The sequence below is a fragment of the Erpetoichthys calabaricus genome, chromosome 17, assembly GCF_900747795.2.
Source record: "Erpetoichthys calabaricus chromosome 17, fErpCal1.3, whole genome shotgun sequence".
Lineage (NCBI taxonomy): Eukaryota > Metazoa > Chordata > Cladistia > Polypteriformes > Polypteridae > Erpetoichthys > Erpetoichthys calabaricus.
The window spans coordinates 84,762,300-84,788,835 of NC_041410.2; the positions used below are offsets into that span (position 1 = coordinate 84,762,300).

At 42.1% G+C, this 26,536-nt stretch overlaps 1 protein-coding gene across 4 annotated transcripts in view; it reads right to left on the bottom strand.

Annotated features, from left to right (window-relative positions):
* Window positions 1-26,536, bottom strand: part of LOC114667466 (collagen alpha-1(XI) chain-like) — a 377,917-nt gene that overhangs the window by 144,726 nt on the left and 206,655 nt on the right. For all 4 annotated transcript variants that reach the window (XM_051920865.1, XM_051920864.1, XM_051920867.1 and 1 more), the window contains 11 exons: window positions 25,035-25,079; window positions 23,610-23,663; window positions 20,808-20,852; window positions 19,906-19,959; window positions 19,489-19,596; window positions 18,863-18,916; window positions 17,126-17,179; window positions 16,115-16,159; window positions 15,041-15,094; window positions 11,647-11,691; window positions 960-1,013 (listed from right to left, as the gene is read on the bottom strand). In XM_051920865.1, coding sequence (XP_051776825.1) covers window positions 960-1,013; window positions 11,647-11,691; window positions 15,041-15,094; window positions 16,115-16,159; window positions 17,126-17,179; window positions 18,863-18,916; window positions 19,489-19,596; window positions 19,906-19,959; window positions 20,808-20,852; window positions 23,610-23,663; window positions 25,035-25,079 — 612 coding nt within the window. The remainder of the gene's footprint in view (window positions 1-959; window positions 1,014-11,646; window positions 11,692-15,040; window positions 15,095-16,114; window positions 16,160-17,125; window positions 17,180-18,862; window positions 18,917-19,488; window positions 19,597-19,905; window positions 19,960-20,807; window positions 20,853-23,609; window positions 23,664-25,034; window positions 25,080-26,536) is intronic.

Genomic DNA, 26,536 nt, shown 5'->3' on the forward strand with positions numbered 1-26,536 from the left:
TTCTATTTTTAATGAATGAATAGATTCTTCATGTACAGCCAGAGGTTTATGGTTTCCTCTCCCTTGAAGGCCATTTAAAGTATATTCATTTGAGCCTGTACCAGCCTTGAAGTCTGATTGTTGAGTTTGGGGTCAGGCTGCCTGGGGTAAAGCCTGCTTTGGCGTTCCAGGCCAGAATTGTGAAATGTTGAGACCTGCACCCCTTTTTACGTCATTTTGGTGTGAACTAAATCTAGAACACTTGTATAAAACCGACCATTTTGTCTCTCCAGCCACCTACTCATATTACAGAAGCATTCAAGACGCCTGCACATTAATATTCTAAGGCATCACTCCTGCTACTCAGCACTAAATCTGCAAAGACACTCCACGCAGTGAGTACCAGCATATGGATTCTTCGTACATCATATCTTCTGTCATCCATAGCAGGTTTGTAAAGGTAATTACTTTTTTGGGCTAATTATATCTTCACACAGTAGTGTTCCAATAAACCTCGTGTCATTGTGCATGTCAAGTTCATTTTTATTAATCTCTTTAATGGTGTCCCTAATGACAATTACAGTGCAAGGACGCATTGCTTTGATTATTAAAACACATTTAATGAATAGTTATCATCACAGGACACATACCGTTGACCCCATTAGTTCTTTCAAATGGATGATTTCGCTCCTGCTGCCCTCTTCTGTGTATAAACCTTCATATATATTGTACAGTACTGCATTCAATACCTTAGGCATCAAACTTTTGGTCAATTGGACCAACACATTCATCAGAATGGAGATTCTGTAGTTTTTATGAGTCCCCACCCCAAGGGTCTCACATGGATCACATTGGCAATTAAGACCAGAAAAAGTCCACATTAGAAGATTCATACCTGGCTGGACGTCCATCTTAAGAATGCATGCTCAGAGCTTCAGGTAAATTTGTGAGAAATGAAATCATGCGAATTAGCCACTTACGTTGGGTCCTTTAGGTCCTGGAGATCCGTTTGGTCCCTGTGGGCCTTGTGGTCCCTGAAAAATGAAACCATTCTGATTAATAATTACAGTTCACATTTTTAATGTTCCTCAGGACAGAAAGAGCGATGGTAATTGATGGTTATTTTTGTAATTTCTGAAAAATTATTTTTCATATTGTAAAGGGTGACAGGCTGGTGACCCACCTGAGACTGATGCTGTTCCATTTTCTGTACAGGACTAGGAAATGGAAAGACAGGGGGAGACCACCTATCATAGCTCTATATTCCCCCAATGCACTAAGTGGCAGCATCTCTTGGCTCTATCACTTATGGCACACCTGCAGGGGTACATGGGAACTGCAGTCCCATTGAGCAGCCCTGTTAACTCCCTTAGATACCACCAGAGGAAACTGCCAAAATTGGGTTTCCCAATTGCAAGGAGCCCCCACAGTGTACTGATGTTACACAGGAGGTACCCTCAGGTCCAACATAAAACGAGGGGAGAGGAGAAGGACAAAGCTTGTCTGAGGAGGTTTGGAGGACGGAAGGAAAACATTGAACTAATTATGTGTGATGCTTAAAGAAGCCCAAGAAGCCTTCAAAATAAAAAGGTTATTTGAACCCCAGACTTATGTTTGTATAGTTATGTCGAGAGCTGGGGATCCTGAAGTGTCCCCTAATTACCACAACTGGCGTAGTCGGAAGGATCTCTTGCCCATCTGGTTTGCAGGGACCTACAGTTTAAAATTGTTGTGGCAAAAACCCTTAAAGACACAACAACACATATGACAGGAAAACATGGCTGTTACTCTGACAAACATAGGAAAAAAACCTACAAAAAGAGTAGAAAACACTGGATCAGGACACGGAACATTTGCTCAAATGCCCAGAGGCAAACTGTAAAGAATGGCCTTGAGGGTGTGCAAGCATGAATGGGACTGGCATTAATGTGGCTTTCTGTGGAGTTCTGAGATGCCCCCTATGGGCCACAATGTGTTTTTTATTACTTTGAAAATGGTTATCACTCTACCTTCCAACACTCACTTGTTATTGTGTGCTATTTATTTATTTACTAGCAAAAAACCCACACTTCGCAGTGGAGAAGTACTGCTTTAAAATAATTTTTAAGAAAAAAAGTAAACCTTTTTAAACTGAGGGAAAATATACCAATAATTATTTGTAAATGATCTCTTTGTATACCACGTTGTCAGTTCGGCCCTCCAGTTGTAATATGACCAAGCTGTGCGCTGAGCTCACTCTTGAGCATGCAACGTATAGTTGGCCATATGAAAAGCAATCTTGCCTCAAATCAATGCCAACCTTTTGTAGGGTCTGTCCCTGAGACTTATTAATTGTCATTGCGAAGCAGAGCCTTACTGGAAATTGGAGGCGTTTGAATTGAAATGGGTTTCATCGATAACTTCGCATCCAGCTTTTGAGAGTTGAAACATTCATAAACATCAAAGTGTCCACTACTCAAATCGTCACCTGTGAATCTAAGATGTTTAAGAGGTATTGGCGGTTGTCCAAAGGTGTAAAATATTTGGCCATTTCGGTACACTTGAAAGCAACAACTGAACAATTCAGCGGCAGCCATCAACTCACATGCAGAACCACAGGTGAAGGGCTTAAGCATTTCCCTCTTCTAGTGCTCCTGTGTAGTATAATTATCTCCTGTACCATCATCAGTCCACACCTTGAACCTGTCCCAGTCATTCAATACATAAGACACAATGTTCCTCCGGATATCAAGAGTGAGCCTGATATGGCCGTGTAATATGTAACACAGAGAATGGAAAAGGTAGTCGCCATCTCCGGGCATGGAAACCACTCGGTAAGTGACAGATCTTTGATCGATGGTGATCACCTCGATAGACATGTTAATGGGGGTACGATTTGAACGATAAAGGAAATGGGTACCTGAACAATGTAAACTAAGTCTAAAATACCTACACAATAACTATAATCATAATAAACGAACAATAAAGTAGCGGAGAAGCCGTGGATTAAATAAAAAGGCTGCAGTTATCACCAGGGAGACGTGAATACCGTGGTGAAGCAAGGAAGAGAATGAAGAGACCGGAGCGACAGACAGCCTTATATAGGCAGGCAGCCAACTACATGGGAGGCGTGGGGATGGGGGACCCAACACCGCCTCACACGGCGACCAAGCTGCAGGCTATATATATATATATATATGTATGTAAGTAGGATTCAGTTAGCATTGGGAACCCGCGTACCAAATTTCTTGAAGATGGGCCCATAACTAACAAAGACCATTGGAAAGTTCAATATGGTGGACGACAGTGGCATCATACCACCGAAATAAGTACGTACATCGGTTTCAGTTAGCGCAGGGAAGCCCCCTACCAAATCTCGTGAAGATGGGGCCATAAATAAATAAGAAAGTTTGACATGGCGGACATTGTCAACCGTTATGACCGTTATGCGTAGAATTTCGAAATGAAACCTGCTTAACTTCTGTAAGTAAGCTGTAAGGAATGAGCCTGCCAAATTTCAGCCTTCTACCTACACGGGAAGTTGGAGAATTAGTGATGAGTGAGTCAGTGAGGGCTTTGCCTTTTATTAGTATAGATTTATTTATTTATTTATTTATTTATTTATTTATGTTCTCATTGCTTTTAGAATTATTTTTAACAATATTTATTAATGTGTTTGAGCTACTGGATACCTGAATTTCCCTGAAGGGATGAATAAAGTATCTATCTATCTATCTATCTATCTATCTATCTATCTATCTATCTATCTATCTATCTATCTATCTATCTATCTATCTATCTATCTATCTATCTATCTAATAAAACACATTTCTTGTTCATTTAAATTTTTAATCTTGTCTACTACACTATCTATCTATCTATCTATCTATCTATCTATCTATCTATCTATCTATCTATCTATCTATCTATCTATCTATCTATCTATCTATCTATCTATCAGCAATTCTGTATTGTGCATTGTCTTATGTTCCTCCTGTTTTGTGGGCGGTACCACAAGAGGTGTGGCCACCCTGACATCACTGTTGCTGGGACCGCCTCCACATTTATATTCATGTGGAAGAGATGCTCCCAGCAGACGTTTATTAGTTGAGTAGTAGTAATACAGGGTGCAGCTTTTCCGCAAGATTTTTCTGGGTATAGTAGATTTTCTTGCTTTGTCTTTGCATTGTACATATTGGGGAATGGATGAAATTGTTAGCCTTAGGTTGCCTTCTTAGACAAACCCTTTTCGTCTTTTTTTCCTGTTTGATTAATTTTTGTACTTCATTTTTTTTTGGTTATGCAAATACATTCTTTATTTATTCATTTTAATTAATTGTTTTGCCTCACAACCCATATGTTTTGTGGTTTATCTTTTCCCTTTAAGGGCCTTTTTGTGCAACTTTTAAAGTCATTTTTAAACTTTAGAAACCTGCACTTCATTTTGGACTTGTGTAGGCCAAAGCCTGCCTGTTGTATTTGGGGTCAGGCTGCCTGGGGTGAGGCCCAGTGAAGGTCCTGGCCTCGTTTGTGGGTTGCTTTGGAGTCCTTCCACCCTTTTTTTGCCATGTTGGTGTTGCCAATTCACACCAATTCTTTATATACACTGTACATTTCGTTCTTAGCCTTTTTACTAGACAAGGGAGATATGATGTGTTCAGATTGTCCCTGTTATACCTCTCATGTCTCCATTTGTCATTTCTATTTTTTAGATGTTGTTAATCTTTTTTTTTTGTACAAGAAAAGCTGCCTCAGCAAAAACAAAGGCAGCACTAATATTGATGAAGAGTGTAAGGCACAGTTTGACGCTCAAGTGCCGTCACCCGATATTATGTGTACTTGTCCATATGCACATTTACGTGTACCTCGTCTGACTGCATAAACTATTCCTTACGGATCAGACGCAGTCTCTTTCATTTCCTGTAGACCAGAGGATTTATGAGCTTTGCAGGTTCAGGAGGGTCTGTCTGTTAGGGGATATTATTTGAATAGATTATAGCAGGTCTCACATTAACTGTCTGCCTTAGGAAGCTTCGCTTCTTTTCAGATTACACAACACAATTTAATTTTCTTTGGTGTGCCTTAGGATACGTATCGATCTGACAAATTAGAGAGCGTCTCTCAGCTACACTTTTATAAGATCTACGGCATCTCTCACATTTTTACGGTTTTATAACACATATCACTTTCCGCTTCAGAGACAGAAGCTGTTTGTTTCTCCGTGTTCTGTACATTTCCCCATATTTCACCTGCTCCGTCACCTCTTCTCATGTCTTATAAGATGCATCACGTTCACCAGTTTGACTAGTTTTCTTACTTCCTCAATCTCTTTCACAGATTTGTCCGAACTGCCGTCCTTTATCTTGTATGATTTTCACAGGCGGTGCTCAATCACTTTTATATGTTTACCTAACTTCTATTGGCGGTTATCATAGGGAAACAAATGGGGGTATCATTTAAATTGTCCCATGTGGATAAATTGTTATAACAGTCATGTCGCAGTCTGGGTCCCTCCAATGGCTGGGGTTCAAATTCAAGTTGGACGTCTCTTTTGTTCATTTTTGATCCTTTTTGTGTTGATTGCATGCATCTTTCCTTATTTTGGGTTTCGTCGATTTGTATAAGCTGCCTGTGTTACACCCCAAGAGGCGGGGCCACCTGCCAATCAAGGAATTTCCCTCCCTTCCTATAAATCTGAAGGCTCGCCCACAGTTCCTGGTGGTGGTTCATTTCGAATGAGTCGAGGGAGTTGGTGAGCTTTCTGGTGTTTCTCTGATTGATTGGATTTCTGCTCAGGTTTATGACCTCGTTCGGGATTTCTGTATCGTTCGCCTTGGATTGCCCTTTTGTTTTAGGCAACTCCATTTTGCCTTTTGTGCTCTACGAACCTTCATTCTTGGTATGTGTTGTCAGTGTACAAAATCTGTAAATTTTGGTCTATATTTTCATTACATTTTGTTCAAGACAAAGCAACAGATGAACTTAAATACAGGTCACATGCATGGACATCAAAGGCAACCCGTTTTCATCTGAATTGTACCCGTATCAGTACCATCTGTTTGAACTGAGCAGGAATTCAGGAGACGCCTCAAGCTGTATTGACGATTTTATCACCGGTGAAGGAAAAGGCACCACGACTAAACTGGTTAACGGCTTGGTAAAGGAAGACATGGTATGGTTCAGGCTGCAAACGATTACGTTACACCCTGTGAAGAGAAGCAGATCCTATGGGACTGGAAATTACAGCTTGAGACAGCAATAGAAACTCGACTGCTTAAAAAAAAAAAAAACAGTCGTACTAAAACAAGATTAAAGAATTTGAGAGAATTCATCCACCATATCGACAGCCAGCCAATCAGAATATCTAACAATCACGTGATGCGAATCTGAAAGCGACGTCAGGAAGAGGAACTGCAACGACGGAAGAGAGACGTTAGAAAAGAAAAGCAAAGACACGTGTGACCAGTTTTCAGTTAACAGCATTTCATAAACATCAATTGCTAAATCAACGTCGCCCTGGGACTTTCATCCTTGCCATCTCTAATTCCTTTCAGTAAGCGTTTATATATCCAGACTTTACTATCGATCTTATTTTCTATTACTTATTATTGTTCTTTAACCCCTAAACTGCCACATATTTGGGGTGGTTAATACACCCCTGGACGCCAAATACTTTTTTTGCTGCACTTTTTAAGGAAACGTCACAATTCACCAAGAAAAAGTGAAATTTTAACGGAACACATATTTTTTTTCATCACAATTATTGCAACACTGATCATTTTACACACCGCCAATGAACTGTAAAAACTTTTAAAAAAAACTACTGCAACAATCTATTATTATATGTACAAGGTGCAAGTGAGGGCATTGCTGAGATTCAGTAAATCACCGAGCCGACTGCTCTTGAACTGGCTGCACGCAAGCACACAGAGGCCAACGCTAAGGCTGGCAGGCTCGTCTAGTGCACCAAGGTGTTTCCGTCCAAAGAACTACCACTCACTGGATGTTTTTTTTGTGTTTTCTCGCCATTCTGAGTAAACTTGTGTGAACATCCCAGGAGATCAGCTGTTACAGAAACACTCAAATCAGTTCACCTGGCACCAACAATCATGCTACGGTCGAAATTCCTGACGTCACATTTTTGCCCGCTCTGGTGTTTGATGTGAACATTAACTGGAGCTCCTGAGCTGCATCTACCTGATTTTATGCATTGCACTGCTGCCATGTGATTGGCTAATTAGATAATTACATGCATAAGCAGGTGTACAGGTGACCTCACGCTGATGTGATCTCTAGTAGCTACCTGTTGTCAGGATGTGAAGGAATATTATGACGATTGTTGTAAAATGGCTAGTGCACACTGTCAGAGATTGTTTTAAGGAAAGACAGAGAATATTTTTCTTATAACGTTTGTTATTTTTATCAGAGGTGTACAGGCTCATCAAGACGCAACGAGATCTTAAATGACGAGGATCGGGACAGGTGATGAGCCAAGACTGATACCAAAGTGCAAAACGCGAATCAAAAAATCAAAAGCCTTAATGGCAAAAAGGAAGAAGAAATAAACTCTCCAAGAATCGCACGGCCATACTAAATTTATCCAAATATATAAAACAATAACGTTATTATTATTTTTAATTGTTTCCCCTTATTTATAATTGGAGGTTTTACTGACAAATTCAGAGCTCAACAAGAAATCAAAGCGATTTACCGGAGCACCTTTCAGAGAAGGTGCGCAGTGCCCATAAGTGTGGTCTTTGGCACTTCACTATCTGATGGAGGGCCCTGGAGTATCCTTAGGTTTTAATCAAATCCTTTCTTAAGTGTACCTAATGTTCCTACTATCATCGGTACAGGTCTTGTCTTACAATTCCACATCCTGCTGATCTTGATTTCCAGGTCCTTATATTTACTGATCTTTTCAGTCCTTCGTCGTGATGTTCGAATCATCTGGAATGGTAATATCGATCAACAGACAGGTTTTCTCTTTCTTGCCATGCTGCACTCTATCAGGATGATTAGCCAGGGTGCTTCCTAGCTGACCAGATTCTGCTCAACCTTTTTAACTCACTGGTGAGGCCTCATCTGGAGTTCTGTGTGCAGTTTTGGTCTCCAGGCTACAAAAAGGACATAACAGCACTAGAAAGAGTCCAGAGAAGAGCAACTTGGCTGATTCCTGGGTTACAGGGGATGAATTATGAGGAAACGTTAACAGAGCTGAGCCTTTACAGTTTAACCAAAAGAAGATGAAGAGGAGACCTGACTGAAGTGTTTCAAATTATAATGGGAATTAGTCCAGTGGATCGAGACTGGGACTTTAAAATTAGCTTATCAAGAATACGGGGACACAGTTGGTAACTTGTTAAGGGGAAATTTCACACTAACATTAGGAAGTTTTTCTTTACACAAAGAACAATAGACACTTGGAATAAGAGACCATGTAGTATGGTAGACAGTAAAACATTAGGGACTTTCAAAACTCGACTCGATGTATTTTTGGAAGAAATAAATGGATAGGACTGGCGAGCTTTGTTGGGCTGCATGGCCTGTTCTCGTCTAGAGTGTTCTAATGTTCTTTCAGTACCTACTGGCACATCCCACATGATGGAGATATCGTTTATGTTCACAACATTTATTCATAGTATTTATGTGGCCCTTGTACCCTCAGAGGCTTGCACATAGTCAATTGAGTATAACTGGCTACTTGACAGAGTATGTAAGTGAACTCAGATGGTGTAAAGTGTAGTGTGGCCTGCCACCATGAGACTTCTAGGCTCTTCTGCCTTGTTGCATTGCCTACATTTTCTGTCTACTGGATGTTTTAAGACACAGGTGTCAAACTCCTTCTTCATTAAATGGCACTTCTTCATTAAATGGCAGCCAAACAGAAACGTGACGTGAAGCGAGCCAACAGATGACCAGCTAAACTGGGGTTTCAAACTACAACCAATTTCACTCCAACCAGTTTCTTAATGAGAACCCAGTTCTTGCTGTTAATTAAACTTGTTACTTAAATCCTCGGCTTGCTGCTGCTCTCATTTTGCTACAGCAGACATTTCCCAAACTGTTGATTTTCTGTTTCTGGTTATTGACCTGAGAGATCAAACTTAATGAGACCCTCATCTTTCTTTATGTTCAGATAATGTGGTTAGCTGATCACCTGTTTGCTCATTTTGTGTCTCATTATTGTTTTGCTGCTAATTAAGGAAATAGAAGGAACTAAGGGGTCTGAGTTGAGTTAATTAAAACTAAGGCAAAAGGAGTTAATTAGCAGCAAAAACAGGTCACTATTTAAGAAGGTGGTTAGAATGAAAACCTGCAGCCATTGCGGCCCTCCAGGACGGGAGTTTGACACCCCTGTAGATGTTCTTCAGGTGGTATCCGGTATTGAGTGCTTTCTCCTGAGCTGCTTATGATTAAGTTTTTTGTCTCTCCCTTAAGACCAGAACTGTGAGATCTTGTGAGACATCTGAACTCATTGAGACTCTCTCCAACAGGACGACACCCAGAAATGCGATTGCCTCTTTTCAGACCCTCTCTAATGAGACGACACGCAGAAACGCGACTGCCGTGCCTGTTTAGGGTTACTTGTCCATTGCTGAGGCGACCACAGATTCGCAGCACCACAGAAACAACTACAAGCTGACCGCTGCCACGCACAAGGTGCCGGTTGCCCGATGGGTGATGCAGGGAGCATTATAACTTGGCCACTGACCTGGCCCCCGACTCTGCCTGTTTGCTTTGTCTGCGTTTCATAGCATGGTAGATCCTGTAGCAATAAATAACCGTGCTGTTCCTGTTTCGAGTTGAATAAAGCTGATTTTGCTAAAGTACTGAGACTCGACCTCGTCTTTGGGGTGCAAGACAGCAACTCACGCGTCACAGCCTGCTTATTGACAAATGGTCTTTCCAAGTCTCGAAAGAATTGTCTTTGCAATGGTTTGCTCTTCAGTTGTTCTAGTTATTATTATTATTACTAAATTCCTTGAATCAAAAACAAAAAAACAAACTCTCCATATTAAAGTCCCCAAAACTCCACAGAGAAGGCACAAAAACCTACCGAAAATCACAACAAGCACCCTGCCATTTTGTGGTACGCTTTCATGGGAGCCGTCATCCAGTTTATGGCCTTTCTTCTCTCACCTGTGACGCCATATTGTTTTTGTACGAACACCTACCAGATTTTCTTGTGCGGTTGCTAAGTTGTTGCTAGTTCTGAACAGACGGAGGTGTGTGTCGTGCGGCGATATCCCCCTGACGGGATGAAGGTGCGCTGTCTCGTTTTCCAACTTATTATATTAACGGCAGACCCTCGATATTAACAGACAAAAAAAAAAAAATCTGCATTTTCAACATCCCAACTCTTTTTAATGATTGTAAAAATGTATATGAAGTAAAAAAACAAAAATGAAATTTTAGGGGGAAAGACGCATATTGTAAGCGGGTTGCTTGTGTTTCGCCTTCTGGAAGGATGTGTCCAATGACAGGTATACTGTAAGCATTGTACGTTATATTACTCATACTTACAACACATTATACTGTAATAACCTTTTAATACAGTCTGGTACATTGTAATTTCGTTTTCAATAGATTGATAAAACACATTTGATTTAAAGGACATTGGTCAATAACAGACGCCCCTTCCCCTATCAGTCCACTCAACCAAACGTCTACCATACCATTATACTTCCTTAGAAGGCTGGTGTCCTTCAACATCTGCAATAAGATGCTGCAGATGTTCTATCAGACAGTTGTGGCGAGCACCCTCTTCTACGCGATGGTGTGCTGGGAAGGCAGCATTAAGAAGAAAGACGCCTCACGCCTGGACAAACTGGTGAGGAAGGCAGGCCCTATTGTTGGCATGGAGCTGGACAGCTTGACATCTGTGGCAGAGCGATGGGCGCTGAGCAGGCTTCTGTCAATCATGGAGAATCTACTGCATCCATTAAACAGTGTCATCTCTAGACAGAAGAGCAGCTTCAGCGACAGACTGCTGTCACCGTCCTGCTCCACTGACAGACTGAGAAGATCGTTCCTCCCCCAAACTATGCGACTCTTCAATTCCACATGGGGGGGGGGGGTAAACGTTAACATTTAACATTATACAAAGTTATTGTCTGTTCTTTACCTGCATTATCATCAATCTTTAATTTAATATTGTTTATTGTATCAGTATGCTGCTGCTGGAGAATGTGAATTTCCCATTGGGATTAATAAAGTATCTATCTATCTATCTATCTATCTATCTATCTATCTATCTATCTATCTATCTATCTATCTATCTATCTATCTATCTATCTATCTATCTATCTATCTATCTATCTATCTATCTATCTATCTATCTATCTATCTATCTATCTATCTATCTATCTATCTTCTGGCTTTTATTACCTAACTTCAATTCTCATCTTTCATTTTGGCTTAATGAATTAAACTCTCTTTCCAGCTCTTGACCCTTCACTGCGTCTTACATTTTGGGGCCTTGTCTGATTCTCATTTTCTCACTTATCAATTTCGACTTCAGCCTGCTCTTCTCACTCCCCATCTCCTGACCCGTAATTAAGGCTCATGTCTGACTGCTGCTATCCACACACTCATTACATTCCAAGAGATTTTTAAACCTTCATTTCTCCTAAGTGACATTTTCCACTAAGTGATGACAAATTACGGATAAGGAACGATGGTTACCTGTTCACCGGGGGGTCCAGGAGGCCCGTCGTTGCCGGCTGTGCCCTAAAGAGAAGAGAAGAGGTTTTAGTTCTGCATGTACAGCATCCCCAGCAGACCCACATCCTCACAGCAGGCCTCATTTGGAGTGGACAGGCCATTCCATGACCTGTCTGCTCAGATGCCATCACTATACCACCCTCCCGCAGTGCTCTTAATTAGCAGGATTTACGCAGGTCAAGGAGTACTATTTTAATCTCAATTGCTACTAATAAAACCCTCCCTATAAATGACCACTAAATCATCTGCTTCAACAAAAATGGAACCTGAATGGCCATTCTGGACAAGTGGAAAGTGCCGCTGGTGACTAGCAGGTCACCCTCAGTTAATGTGCCGTGACATCATTAAAGTCGAAGAGCAGCCAGTTAGAGCAAATTAGCAGCGATCTCGTAACGGCACCTACAGCCCGGAGGAAAAGGATAAAACGCTTCAATCCCAGGAGGTCTCGACAGTGATTAAAATAAGTCGAGGGGAAGAGCCGATGACGGTGTTATTAGGAAAATTGAAAATGAACTGTAATCGCTCACTCCGTGCCGGGAAGGGAAAAATTTACTCAGGGACCGAGTGCGGTAAAAAAGTCAAGTCCAGGAAGGTTTACAGATGAGCAGGACGCCTCAGGTGAACAGCTGCTAACAAGGCCGATTCGAGCCGAGGCTGACGGTTTTATGGAAAAGTGAGAAAAGATGAGCTTCTACTCTTCATTAATCCTTGGAGGGTAACAGGGTGGAACCTCACCGCCGGCTCTCCGGGGAACCCCAAGCGTGTCAGGTGATATGTCTTTGTATGGCAAAGTAGATGACAGCACTGGCAAGAGGTGAGCGATAGACCAGTTTTCAGGGTGGGCTCCTATTTAATCATACGAGACACGCTTGGGGGGCCAGCAGTTTGACTTCACCCTGTTACCTTCGAGGGGGCTCAGGAGATTGTTGTAGAGATACCTCAGGGATGGGGTGTCAGGGCTGTGCCAGCAATCTGGAGGGGGAAAAGGATAATGAAGTTGGGGTGTGGAGAGAGACAGACAGACAGAGAGATCGAGAAATTTAGATTTTTAATATACACTTCATTACTCGGTAGCAATCATTACCAAGACTCTTTTCCGGACTTATGAATAGCCTGTTTTGCTTAGCCTAACAAAAAAAAATGTCACACGTGAGCATGGGAGACACTTTACAGACTCGAATAAATGTGCTTCTCCACCAGACCAGAGGGAGATTATGTGAGCCGTCGATTGCACCACACACTCGAGGTATTCTGTGTGCCTCGTAATTGCGCTGTGACGTCTGCCGTGTCTCTTCCACATCAGGTGAAGTGATGTATTACCTCATCAGCCTGACACACCCCATACACACACACACACACACACACCTGTGATCACATGAAATGTCTCGGCAACAACCCTGCATTCCGCACAGGTAGACACTTGATAAAGCACAATGGCTATCTGCTTCTCAGGCCGGGACTGACTCCCTCGTATGCTATAGCAGGGGACACAAGAGGGCCTGTTGTGCTGCATAATTCCATTGATGTTGAGCTGCTCATCCTAAAATTTTGTACCCACAGCTCCTCAGTAAAATCACTGCGGACGATTTCACAGAAATTCCTATTATGTGGCCTCTGCCAAGCATAAGGAGTTCGCCTCACGGTATTGCACTCCCTCGCTCTCGTCACCTCCATGGTGACTGTAGACGTAGTTGAAATAGCAGAACCGGCACTCACCAGGTCAGTTCTTTTAACTTCAGGTAATAAAACAAACTTTACTTGCATAAAATCACTCAGACAATTTGCATTTGTGTTTTGTCGACTTTTCAGAAGTGTCGCTTCTATTTTACGCATAACTGCAATGGAGACGAGGCTACTGACACACAGAGAGAGAGAGAAAGAGAAATGAAGAGAAAGATTGAGAGACGTAGAGATGGTAAGAGAGAGAGAAGAAGAAGATTGAGAGAGTGAGAGAGAAAGAGAGATGGGGATGGAGATTTGGGGGAGAGTGAGAGACAGAGAGATGAAGAAACACAGAGAGATGGAGAGAAAAAGAGATGGAAGGACAGGGACAGAAAGATGGGGAGAGATGGAAAGAGAAAGACAGATATGGAGAGACACAAAAAGATGGAGAGAGTGAGAGAGACAGAGAGAGAGAGATATGAAGAAACACAGAGAGATGGAAGGACAGAGACAGAGAGATGTGGGAAAGATGGAGAAAAACAGAGAGATGGAGAGACACAAAAGGATGGCAAGAGTGAGAGAGACAGAGAGATGAAGAAACACAGAGAGATGGAGAGAAAAAGAGATGGAAGGACAGAGACAGGGAGATGGGGAGAGATGGAGAGAGAAAGACAGAGAGATGGAGAGACACAAAAAGATGGAGAGATGGGGATGGAGATTTGGGGGAGAGAGAGAGAGACGGAGAGATTGAGAGACAGAGAGGGAGAGAGAGAGATAAAAAAACACAGAGATGGAGAGAAAAAGAGATGGAGGGACAGAGACAGGGAGATAGGGGAGAGATGGAGAGAGAAAGACAGATATGGAGAGATACAAAAAGATGGAGAGATGGGGATGGAGATTTGGGGGAGAGAGAGAGAGACGGAGAGATTGAGAGACAGAGAGGGAGAGAGAGAGATGAAGAAACACAGAGAGATGGAGAGAAAAAGAGATGGAGGGACAGGGACAGAAAGATGGGGAGAGATGGAAAGAGAAAGAGAGATATGGAGAGACACAAAAAGATGGAGATAGAGAGAGAGACAGAATGAGAGGAGGAGAGAACCTGAAAGACGCCAAGAGGGACAGACAGGGAGAGAGAGAAATGAAAAAAAAAAACAGAGAGATGTAGAGAGGGAGAGAGACAGATGGAGAGATGGAGTGGGACAGCGAGAGACAGAGGGGCAGAAAGAGAGAAGCAGAGAGATCATATGTGCATGGAGGACTTTTTGTGATTGTCCCACTGCGGTTTTGTTGGGTTGACAAGTGAGCGCCCTACCTGACAGATGAGGGTATCAGAGGCGTTTAGTAGGCCCTCTGGACAGGTATGGGTTTGCTTTCTCCAAAAAACGCAACATGAAAAGAATGAGCCTAAAAGTTATGCCAAGGGCTGGGGAGAGATCTGGGGGGGCAACCGGCTAACCTGGGAAAACTTTTAAAATAGCTGTCTACTTAGTGAAAATGATGATGATGATGATGATGATGACGACTCTCTTGTTGTGTTTCTGACATAACCTTTGCAGACTTTATGCTTTTGCTCCACATTTGGTAGTCCTACCTTATGCTATAACTGGACAAAAATTGATTGATTGATTGATTGATTGATCAGAACCTTAATCAGTATTTATCACAATCTCACTGCCAATAAAGGTAGGCCTACCTTTAATCCTGCTTTACCAGTAGGTCCTCTCTGGCCTCTGCTCCCTCGAGCACCCTAAGGAATCATCAAGACACGTCAGATGCATCACTAAAGCCAAGTCTAATGTGGAAAAGCATTTAGATGTTTTCATGCCTTGTTGTCATTCTAGCAGAATAAACTTCACAATCATAAATCTTTCATTTTTTATCCACAGACATTTTTTGACTAGACAAGGACTGTTATGAAACAGGTTCCTATTAACATATCCCACAACTGACACCAATGCGAAACATTTGCTCCCCAAAGTTTTGATGAACCCAGGCCACCTAAGAAGTTGACCAGTCACCCAACTCATTTCTGATTGCGCACCTTCTCTTGGGAATCTATGACCCCTTTATACTTGGAGTAAAATGATACTCTTAGCAAAGAGGTAAATGTTTATAACTATGCTACCCTGATTAGGACCCTGCCACTTGTCAAGAACGGGGGTGTCTTACAGGGACTGATTTATCAAAGCCATAAAGGGGGTTACACTTCTGTTCCCATTCCCAGGACAGAGGACGTTCTTGTCAAAGGGGAGTGATGTCACATTCGGCCCCCTCCTCACCCCTCCCTTTCCACTCCAGGTGAAATAAAGGTAAACCACAGCAGGCAGCTCTCATCATTCAGCTAACAGTAACCATCGGGACTGGAGCTGGGTAACCTGTGCTGTTCCTTGCTGCTTTCTATGCCATTGCTAAAATTAAAGGGGGAACTCCTGGCTGGGACCCCAACTCTTTTTCCACGCTCCTTGTGTTCATTCTACACACGATATGCCTTCAGATTAACCTACGGCCACACTGCTTTTTTCAGTATGCAGTAGCGACACCTCATTCCCACAACAAAGACACTGTGTGACCCCGAGTAAGTCATGTCATCTCCCTTTGCCCAACATGGACAAAACTACCTGTGGAGAGTTGCAGTGTATTTTAATATAACATTAAATGGTAAGTACATAATAATAATAACAACACATAGTGCAGCAATGAAGTCGACAACATCTCATATAGACGTCTGGGAAGAAAATAGAAATGAAGGAATATCCAACACACTTACATTGGGTCCTCTTTGACCTGCAGCTCCTGGTTGTCCTGCTGCCCCCTGAAAGAGAAAACAAACCAAACAGGCTTCAGGAGTTAAGCAGTCAATAATTCACGTTACCTTGTTTGTGTGCCAAACCTTGTGGTCCTTCTTAACCTCTACCTCTTAACTCTACAGTGGCCCCGAAGGGCAACTGACAAAAAATGTAAAGGTGTGTCGCACACAATTAAACATGGTGACGCGCACACTTAAGGTGACGCGCATTTTCAAATGAGGTGACACGCAGATTTAAATGAGGTGCCGCACAATTAAACGAGGTGACGTGCACACTAAAGGTGACGCGCAGAATTAAATGTGGTGCCTAATAATTAAAAAAGGTGAAGCGCACGCTTGAGGTGATGCGCACATTCAAACGAGGTGACGCGCAGAATTAAATGTGGTGCCTCTTAATTAAAAATAAGGTGACACACACACTAAGGTTGACGCGCAGAATTAAATGTGGTGCCTCACAATTAAAAAAGGTGACGCGCATGCTTGAGGTGATGCGCACATTCAAACGAGGTGACGAGCAGAATTAAATGTGGTGCCTCACAATTAAAAAAGGTGATGTGCACGTTTGAGGTGATGTGCACATTCAAACGAAGTGACGTGCAGAATTAAATGTGGTGCCTCTTAATTAAAAATAAGGTGACGCGCATGCTTAAGGTGAAGCGCACATTCAAACAAAGTGTGCGTGGCACACCTTTTATTTTTTTTTGACACTTGCCCTTCCGTGCCACCATAAAACTCAGAATGCTAGTCTATGAATCTAACCACTACATTATTGTACCCTTGGATATTTTTATCAAAGTTTTAAATGCTGAATATAATTCTGGACCTTAGGCCTGGCAACTGAACATACAAATGGACAGCAGTCTAATTTTAAATTAGGAGACAACGTCCATCAGATCTGACCATCTGCACTATGGTAGCCACCTCAGACTTTCAGCGGCATGAACTTGGCTGTTGTTAGACTCATCCACTTACCCGTTTGCCTTTCTCTCCGATAACTCCTGCTGCGCCAAGAAATCCCACAGAACCCTGAAGTGAGACAGAAATTATAAAAATTATATTATTATATATACTTCAGAAATGACTTTTAGATTTATCAAAACTTGACCATCTCTGCCATGCTACTGTGGTGTCTTCATTGGTTCACTGCAGTTTAGGAGTCATCTCTCAATGCAATCCTGTACCTAAAGGGATATTACAGGGTGGGAGACTCTATGACAAGGCATTCTAGACATGGCGGTGAAATTCGAGTGCAGGCAAGTCACAGTGTCATGAAAGAATGGACAAGGGTAGGGGGTGTGGGGGTGTCTAATAAAGAAATTTCATAAGATCAGGTGGTTAAGTAAAGGACTGGGAGAGGCTGTCAGGATTCCTCCAAGACACCAGGTGGCAGCAAGTGAGCCCAAAAATTGTGGTGCACTGCAACTGACCAGACAAAAAGACGTCAGCCTAGGAAGCACCTCCAGGAACATGACCTTTTAAATAAAAGTCAAGATACGCAGCGAAAGGATATGGTGCTCATGTCACATCACTAATCCTCACCATGGAAGCAACTTCAACACACAACACACCCACACACACACATGGTGGAGTCAATTGGTGACTCTGGAGATGAAACGGAGCAAAAGCTCATTGGTAGAAGGAGCTGGAAATTGTTCTTGGGTTGATCTTTTGGTGTGTTATTGAGTTAAGTGAGAGACACCTGACCCCCTAAATGCCACAAAAAAAAACTTTAAACATGCTTAGGTCAGGTTGAGGGACACTTTAACTTAACACTTTGGAATTACACATTCATTTAACTTTTATTAATTAAAATAGACAGTAAGGGCACTACATAAGAATGCTAGATAGATAGATAGATAGATAGATAGATAGATAGATAGATAGATAGATAGATAGATAGATAGATAGATAGATAGATAGATAGATAGATAGATAGATAGATAGATAGATAGATAGATAGATAGATAGATAGATAGATAGATAGATAGATAGATAGATAGATAGATAGATATAAAAGTCACTATATATTAGATATGTGAAAGATGGTATAGTAGGCAGGATTAAAATTTAGATTAATAAGAAAGACATTGTATAGGATGGGCGGCACGGTGGTGCAGTGGGTAGCGCTGCTGCCTCGCAGTTGGGAGACCTGGGGACCCGGTTTCGCTTCCCGGGCCCTCCCTGCGTGGAGTTTGCATGTTCTCCCCGTGTCTGCGTGGGTTTCCTCCGAGCACTCCGGTTTCCTCCCACAACCCAAAGACATGCTGCTTAGGTGGATTGGCGATTCTAAATTGGCCCTAGTGTGTGCTTGGTGTGTGGGTGTGTGTCCTGCGGTGGGTTTGCACCCTGCCCGGGATTGGTTCTTGCCTTGTGCCCTGTGTTGGCTGGGATTGGCTCCAGCAGACCCCCGTGACCCTGTGTTTGGATTCAGCGGGTTGGATAGATAGATAGATAGATAGATAGATAGATAGATAGATAGATAGATAGATAGATAGATAGATAGATAGATAGATAGATAGATAGATAGATAGATAGATAGATAGATAGATAGATAGATAGATAGATAGATAGATAGTAAAGGCACTATATAATGATTGGAGGCACTGAGTTTCGAGGTAAACGCTGCTGCTGTGATGTTCCCAATCTTGATGAGGACGTCTCCTCATGGATTCCATTAACACACAGACAGCAAATACAAACTGCCCGTACCTTTGCTCCCTGCCGTCCCGGGTATCCTGGTAATCCTGGAACTCCAAGTTTACCCTGAGAACAAACATTAAAGAGTCATTTCACATCAGCTCATGGCATCTGTATGCTTTACAACACACCTTTGGTGTTACTCTCTTGATATCCTTTATTCAAATTACAAGCAGCTGCTTTACATGCTGACTTTACCTGGTGCAGCTTTTCTTTTTTGTGAATGATATATTAATGGCTGCTCCTTTATTGATTTACTTTTGTATTAAAGTGACAGCTAAATAGAGTTCAAAGGGCAGGTCCACATGTAGACCCCGTATCCACTTGTGGGAGTGATACCTGAAGAAGTGAGCCTTTTATCATTTTGGCCTGGCATATAGTGAAGGATGTTTAGGATTGTGGTGTATAAGGAGCAATGTGGGGGCTCAAAGAGGGGGCTCACCAGTGCTATCAGACTTTCATTGATGTGTACCAAGAGCATAACATATATCCGTTAAGAAAAGCAGCATAAGCTCCAACTACAGAAAACCTAACAACTTTACGAAACATTTCTACTAAAATAAGCATTTTTCCTATAAGAAAAGGTGATGGTTAACAGTCTGCTTTTTTTTAGTTTAATATTAAGAATAATGCAATACCTTCTCTCCAGCAGGTCCTGCTGCTCCGGATTCCCCAATTGGTCCAGCCTGCCCTTTGGCACCTTCTGGCCCATCCTCACCCCTGACACCTGCCACTCCAGCATCACCCTAAAAGAATCGCAGGAGATGGCGGCTGAATTGAAATGAGATGCTTATCAGCTGATTAACAGATTTGAACTGTGTGGCTCAACCTGTCGACCCGGGTCGTGCTTCTTTGTCAATGCTTAAATCCAAAATGATTTACAGATTTACAGATACCACAGATTTTGTACACTTGTGTGCCTGCAGCACCTGGCTTGTGCTCAGTGTCTGGAGGTGAGTCAGCGTTTGGGGTTGAACTGGTCACCTTGTGCCCCAACACACTGAACAGGATTTATTTCCCAATTACAAATATAATTAACCAGAGCTGAACCGTACCCTGTCTCCTTTGATTCCCATGTCACCTTTGAATCCTGGGAAGCCATCTTCACCCTGTGGATAACAGAACCGGATAGGAGTTCATTGTTCCTTTCTTCATAAAATGAAAATTCTAACAAAGTTTTAGCTGTTGAACTCTATGTCAACATTGGAAAGAAACAAAGAAGATCCAATTATTTATACGCTTACAACAAATCAATGACTACAGAAATGAAGTCTATCTAGGTTTATCATTAAAAATAAAATTTAAAACATTGCAAGAGTTTCAATGTTTGGAATTATAAGTGGCAATGACAGTAAAAACAACAACAATGATGTTAAAATCTGGATACAGGAACCAATAATGCAACCAGGCAATTAACACTGAAATTAAAGAGTTAGCAAAGGAGCGATCTATCTACCATTATATAGTGTCTTTCTCTCACTATCTATCTATCTATCTATCTATCTATCTATCTATCTATCTATCTATCTATCTATCTATCTATCTATCTATCTATCTTATTCTGCCTACTATACTAAAATTAATATCTATCTATCTATCTATCTATCTATCTATCTATCTATCTATCTATCTATCTATCTATCTATCTATCTATCTATCTATCTATCTATCTATCTATCTATCTATCTATCTATCTATCTATCTATCATATACAATGCCTTTCTTGTTAATCTGAATTTTAGTCCTGCCATCTTTCATATATCTATCATATTATTTATCTGTATAGTTATATCTGAGGGTGCCTTTTGTATCTGTCTGTCTATTTTCTAACTTTTTCTAATTATTATATAACATATTTTAAATCTATATGTATGATGTTGTACTTGAATATCTAGATGTCCCACCATTATCTGAGTATAGCCCCTTTCACTCTCTCCATCCAGAGACTGTTTCTTACCTTTTCACCTTTACTCCCTTTGAGACCTCGGACTCCATCAGCCCCCTGTGTACAGAAGGATCACACATTCCCATTAGTTGTCACATACAGTGGCATTTAAAACCCCAGATGATGCGGTGGCCTGATTCTTGTTTGTGCAGATCACATAAAACAAAACTAATCAGAGGAAAGATCATTTCCATTAGCACACAGAGTCTATCGGCATGCTAAAAAATTTCCCAGTTTTCACATGATGTTTAACAACAATTTTAAGTATACCAATAACACTACAGTACATATTATTTTACGAATTGCTCTTTAACTTTGAAATATGTAAAAATGTAACACCCATCCATTTTCTAAACCATCTTCCCCAGTATGTGCTCTTGGAAAATTGAAATTGAATCTGTTTGTAAGGTAGGAGCCAATTCAGGACAACATGCCAGTCCTTTTAGATAATCATGGTACCCCTCTTCTGAACTTACCAGACACATTTTTGGGACTTGTGAGGAGGGTGAGACATGCACATGGGCAGAGGGAGAGCATGCAGACTGCATAAAGGCAATGACTTTAAACCCAGGTCTATGGAGCAATCAGAGATAGATAGATAGATAGATAGATAGATAGATAGATAGATAGATAGATAGATAGATAGATAGATAGATAGATAGATAGATAGATAGATAGATAGATAGATAGATAGATAGATAGATAGATAGATAGATAGATAGTAGGCAAGACTAAAAAGGTCGATAGATAGATAGATAGATAGATAGATAGATAGATAGATAGATAGATAGATAGATAGATAGATAGATAGATAGATAGATAGATAGATAGATAGATAGATAGATAGATAGATAGATAGATAGATAGATAGATAGATAGATAGATAGATAGATAGATAGATCGCCTATCGACAGGTCCAGTCAGCCGTCTATTCCTGGCTCAGGTCCTCATTGACAGGCCCTTGGCAACCATAAGGTGCCATGCCAAGCCAGACTCGTCTCCCACTGCCTGTCCCTTGGCATCTGTAGGAGACACCGCACATCAGGTTGCTCCTACTCCCTGGAAATCGCTCCTCTTCCTCAGCATCCATTTTCTTCTGCATGGGCTCACTCCTTGTCTCTCTTTTCCTTTCATTCATTCTCCTCTCCCTTTGACCTCCGTTTCTCTTTCTTTGCTCCATTTCTGCCCTTTTTCTTATTCCATTTCTTTTTCTCTCTACTGCCTTGATTGGGGGCCAATGTGATCCTTCGGCCACTCTGAGGAGTGAGCTCGGCACCTGACTTATCCGCTCGCTTTTACACACGAGTGTGTGATCGGCTCAGCTACCTCCGGAGTGCCGCCATCTTGCGCACAATTGTATGTCAATTCTGAGGGTGCACATTCTCAAGCGCGATTATTTATTTAACACTTAGACAGCGCCACGGACCACTTGTCCTGGGGATATTTCAGAGTTTTATTTTTTAATATAGTTGCAGAACATTTCTGGGGTATTGAGTGCTGCTAGATGCGGGAGAAAAATAATTTTAGTACAAGGCATGAGCATAGCAAACTGAAAAAAAGTGAAGGGGCCTGACAACCTTCTGTTTCAAAAATCACCTCTCCATTTAAAACAATCGATACCCTCTAAAGTTCAATCAGTTCAATTTGCCCAGCTTAACCGTACGCATATCATGGCCTCTTCCGACAGCCTTGAGCTGAACGACTCCCTTTTCTTTTTAAACAGCGGATTCATTCACTACAGTCGTCTCAAATCCCACCCCTTACACCGTGGATGCCTGCCTCAGAATGATGGCTGCATTTCCTAATCTAAAGCACCTGCTTCACAAAAACACAGAAATACAAAAAAGGAAAGAGACAACAACACCAAAAAAAAATCTCCGGAACTGATTTGAAAAGTGTACGCTGAAACAGAGGGAGCCCCCGCCAGTAGAGGAAATTGCAGCCTGCGTTCTTTTGTGCATCTCCACCGCCTGCCACCTTGCAAACACGTGTGTGTGAGCGCCAGACGGACTGCGAAGTTAAGTGATGTCTGATGTGTGCGCTGCAAAGCTATTGTAATGGAGTCGCAGGCTGCCCTTCGCGTTTACAAAAAAAAGACAAATGAGGAGAGAAATCCCATGGCTGCCCTCCAGATAATTGATCGGAGGAGATGGAGAACATTATCAGGATCGCAGTATGGCACTAAAGTTCTCTAATGGAAGTTTGAGTCTTTGACTCCCAAAATAGAAGACCCTCTATTGTTCCAGCTCTTCACATTATTCCCAACCTTATTTGGAAAGGAATACACTGCTTTGGGCATGTGGATTGCTGGGTGCTGGGTGGCCTGCTGGATAAGAGGACTGCAGGTGGACAAAAGGGGGCATGGGAGAAGAGTATGGTGTGCCAGAGCCACCATAGGAGGATAAATGCAGGGCCTTCCATCACAATGGTATGTCATCATACTAGTGTGAGTGGATGGGCACCGTTAGGGATGGCATGCCATGTTCCAGAGTCTCAGCAGGAGGAATCAACATGAGCATCAGAAGAAATGGTGGCCTAGACAGAAGCATTCATTGCTTCCCCAGGAAGACTTAATAACTATAAGGGGTGCCTAATCCTCATAACAAGATGAGGGTGAGACCACAAACAGACTCCTACAGGTACACAGATGGTGACATATTATCCCAGACTGGAAGAGCAGGAACCGCGTTACCTCTGGATGAAATCTGAAGGCTTGCAGATGCAGGGACATCAGGAGCCACAAGGTGGTGCTCAAACCTGGGGCTCCTAGATAAGAAGCAGTATGTCCAAGAAGATGGACACCTCGACACTTACCTTGACACCTCGAGTCCCAGGGTATCCAATGGGTCCTTGTGCTCCCGCTGGGCCCTAGATGATAAAATATAAAAGAGTCCCTTATTAAAGATGGCACCATCAGGTTAGGCACACAGTCCACGACTGATAAGCCCTCTCTGTACCCACACAGTCAGAAGTCTGACTGGTCCCCCTGTTGAGGGGTTTGGGGTACTCTTTTAGCTTTTCTGGCTAAGACGGCTGTACACTGCACTCCAGCAGTCCGAATTTGTATCAAAGTGAATACGTACAAGAGGGGCACCACCCGGTTGGCACCGTTCATAAACATCAAACAAGAATCTATCCATCAAGTGTGCATTTTAATTTGAGTAAACTGTTGATATATATTATCTGTAGACAGTCTTTCCATTTATTCAAACCATAAATGCTTGGTTGGTTAGTCCTTGTCAGCGTATTGTGTGTGTAACTGTACAGAAAAGACTAGCCTTGTTATTTCAGTCAGATACTTTGACGTTTACAGAAGAGAAGTCAAAGAGAAGAGAAGTTAGCCCAGTGAGGTGTGGCAAGCAGTTGGTATATTTGGTTGTTGCAATTTTTATCTGTGGTATGAGTGGGCACAAATGTACTACCCGCCCTCTCAATAGGGTATTCCACAAGACAGTGTCCCATATTGTCGAATGTGGAGAGCAAAAGGGGCACTGGAGAAATGCTGAATTCTGGGGGTGGAGCTTAAACTGCATCACAGGAAAAGGGTGGAGCCTGTCAAGAACACACTGGGTAAAAAGGCAGAAGGGAACTCTGGGTAGAGAGGGTATACTGTATATAAGCCCAATGTGCTGTATAATCTATTAGATAACATGGCATTGCCAACCCCATTTTACACAGTTCATGTTCATGGGGGTCAGAACCTACTGGGCAAAAGGCAGAAATCCTGGGCAGGATGCATATGTATAAGTTGAATGTGCTGTACATTCTTACTTTTGGATAACATGGCATTGCCAACCCCATATAATGCAGTTCAGGTTTATGCGGGTTAGATCCAGTGCCATCAGCAGTGGGTAATGATAGAAACTAAACCATATTTGGGTGCCAGCCCATCACAGTGCCCACTCTTGCACAAACCGAGGGGTCCCAATCTGGAAACACACTTGCTTCTTTAGGAATATAGGAGGAGAAAACTCAAAGGAGAAATCCTCACAGACGCATAGGGAAAGCAGGCAAAGTCCAAGGGTGCCAAAGTCCTAACCGCTGTGCTGCCACCTTACTGGTCAAATGAAATGCAGGCAAATGTGACAAAATCACAAACGACAAAATCAATAGCAACCAAACACATAGAGACAAAAATCCACATATAAGATGCTCGGGGGCTCTATTGCTGTCAACGGTGCTGCCAAGGCTTTAGCCACCATTTTCAAAACAGTGGTGAATGGGAAGTCAGGGACTTACATGAATGCCTTTCTCTCCTGGTGGACCTTCTCTTCCTGGGTGACCCTGAAAAAAAACATTTTAAATTAGATACCTGTATAGGTAATGGTGACCTATTAAGAAGTGCCAGACAAAGAATGCCGAGGGGGCACCATGCTGTAGGATGCTTTCAACTTTGTTCAGTTTTGTTTTTCAAGTTTACCTTCAGATTGATGGAGACAAATGTGTAAAGAAGCAGTGGAGTGTGACCCCCATCCTCACATGAGAAGATACCCAAAAGAATACCCAATGAGCTCAACAGGGTAAACCTTTGGCACAATTACATTCCGCCTGAATCAGTATTCCCACGTCTATGCCAAGCGCCAAAGTCCTGAATTCAAACAGCCGTCTACTCACTGCTTGGTATCCCTGTCTGTCCACCAATGGCTAGTTTATCACCAGCTCCACCATTCATGGTGGTCTCTTACTAATAAGCAAAGATGGTTTCCTAAAATATTTAGTTTCTGGCTTGCACAATTCTAGGGTTATGTATCAAATGGACAGATAGAAGGACAAACTGAATACATCAGTTTCTTCCACTTCATCTTTTCCCACTTCTACTTTGGGGTCGATGTGCTCGTTTAACCTTCTCCAAACAGCTTGGTCCTGCACCAGTCAGACCCTTTTCCTTCAGATCTTCTTTTACTTTCTCCATCCACCTCTGCTTTGGCCTTCTCTTTCTTTCTCTTCCCCTGGACTTCCATTCCCATCATTTTTTGGCTCACATATTCCTTGTTGCTCCTCATCACATGTCCATACCACTTCACTCTACTTTCCTCTCTTTTATTAGATTTCTCTCCCACTTTTGTTGCTCTTCAGATTGTCTCATTTCTTCTTTTGTCCTTTTTTGTAACTCCACACATCCATCTCCACATTCCCCTTTTTGCCACATTTAAGTTCTTTTCCTGCGTTCCCTTTACTGCCCATGTCTCACCTCCATTCATCATTGGTGGTCTTACCACTGTCTTCAGAACCTTACCTTTAACATTCTCCTTAAGTCTTGAATCACACAATACTCCTGATTCCTTGTTGCAGTTCTTCCATCCACACTGCAGTTGACGGGTTATCTCTGTTTCTAATTCTCCATCTTGGGCTACCACTGATCCTCGATATTTAAACTTCTCCGGTCATTTCAATAGCTTTCCCTACCAGTTAACATCTGAATCCCAGTCATTATTAACCTTCATATATTATATCTTCTTCCTAATTTTCTTCAACCCTCTATCTCCTAAAGCCCTTCTCCATTCTTCCAATGTCCTCTCCATTTCCTCTCTTCTGTCAATGTCATCAGCAAAAAGCCTGCACCAGATGATTGGTCTTTGACCGATGACTCAACACATCCATCAGCAGATCAAAGAGGTGAGAACTTCAAGAAGATCCCTGGTGCAGGCCTCCTCTAACTGGGACCTCCTTTGGTGTGTTGTTATTCTATCCTTTAGGTTGATGGCCAGGTGGTGGTCAGAGCTATGGACCCTCATGGTATT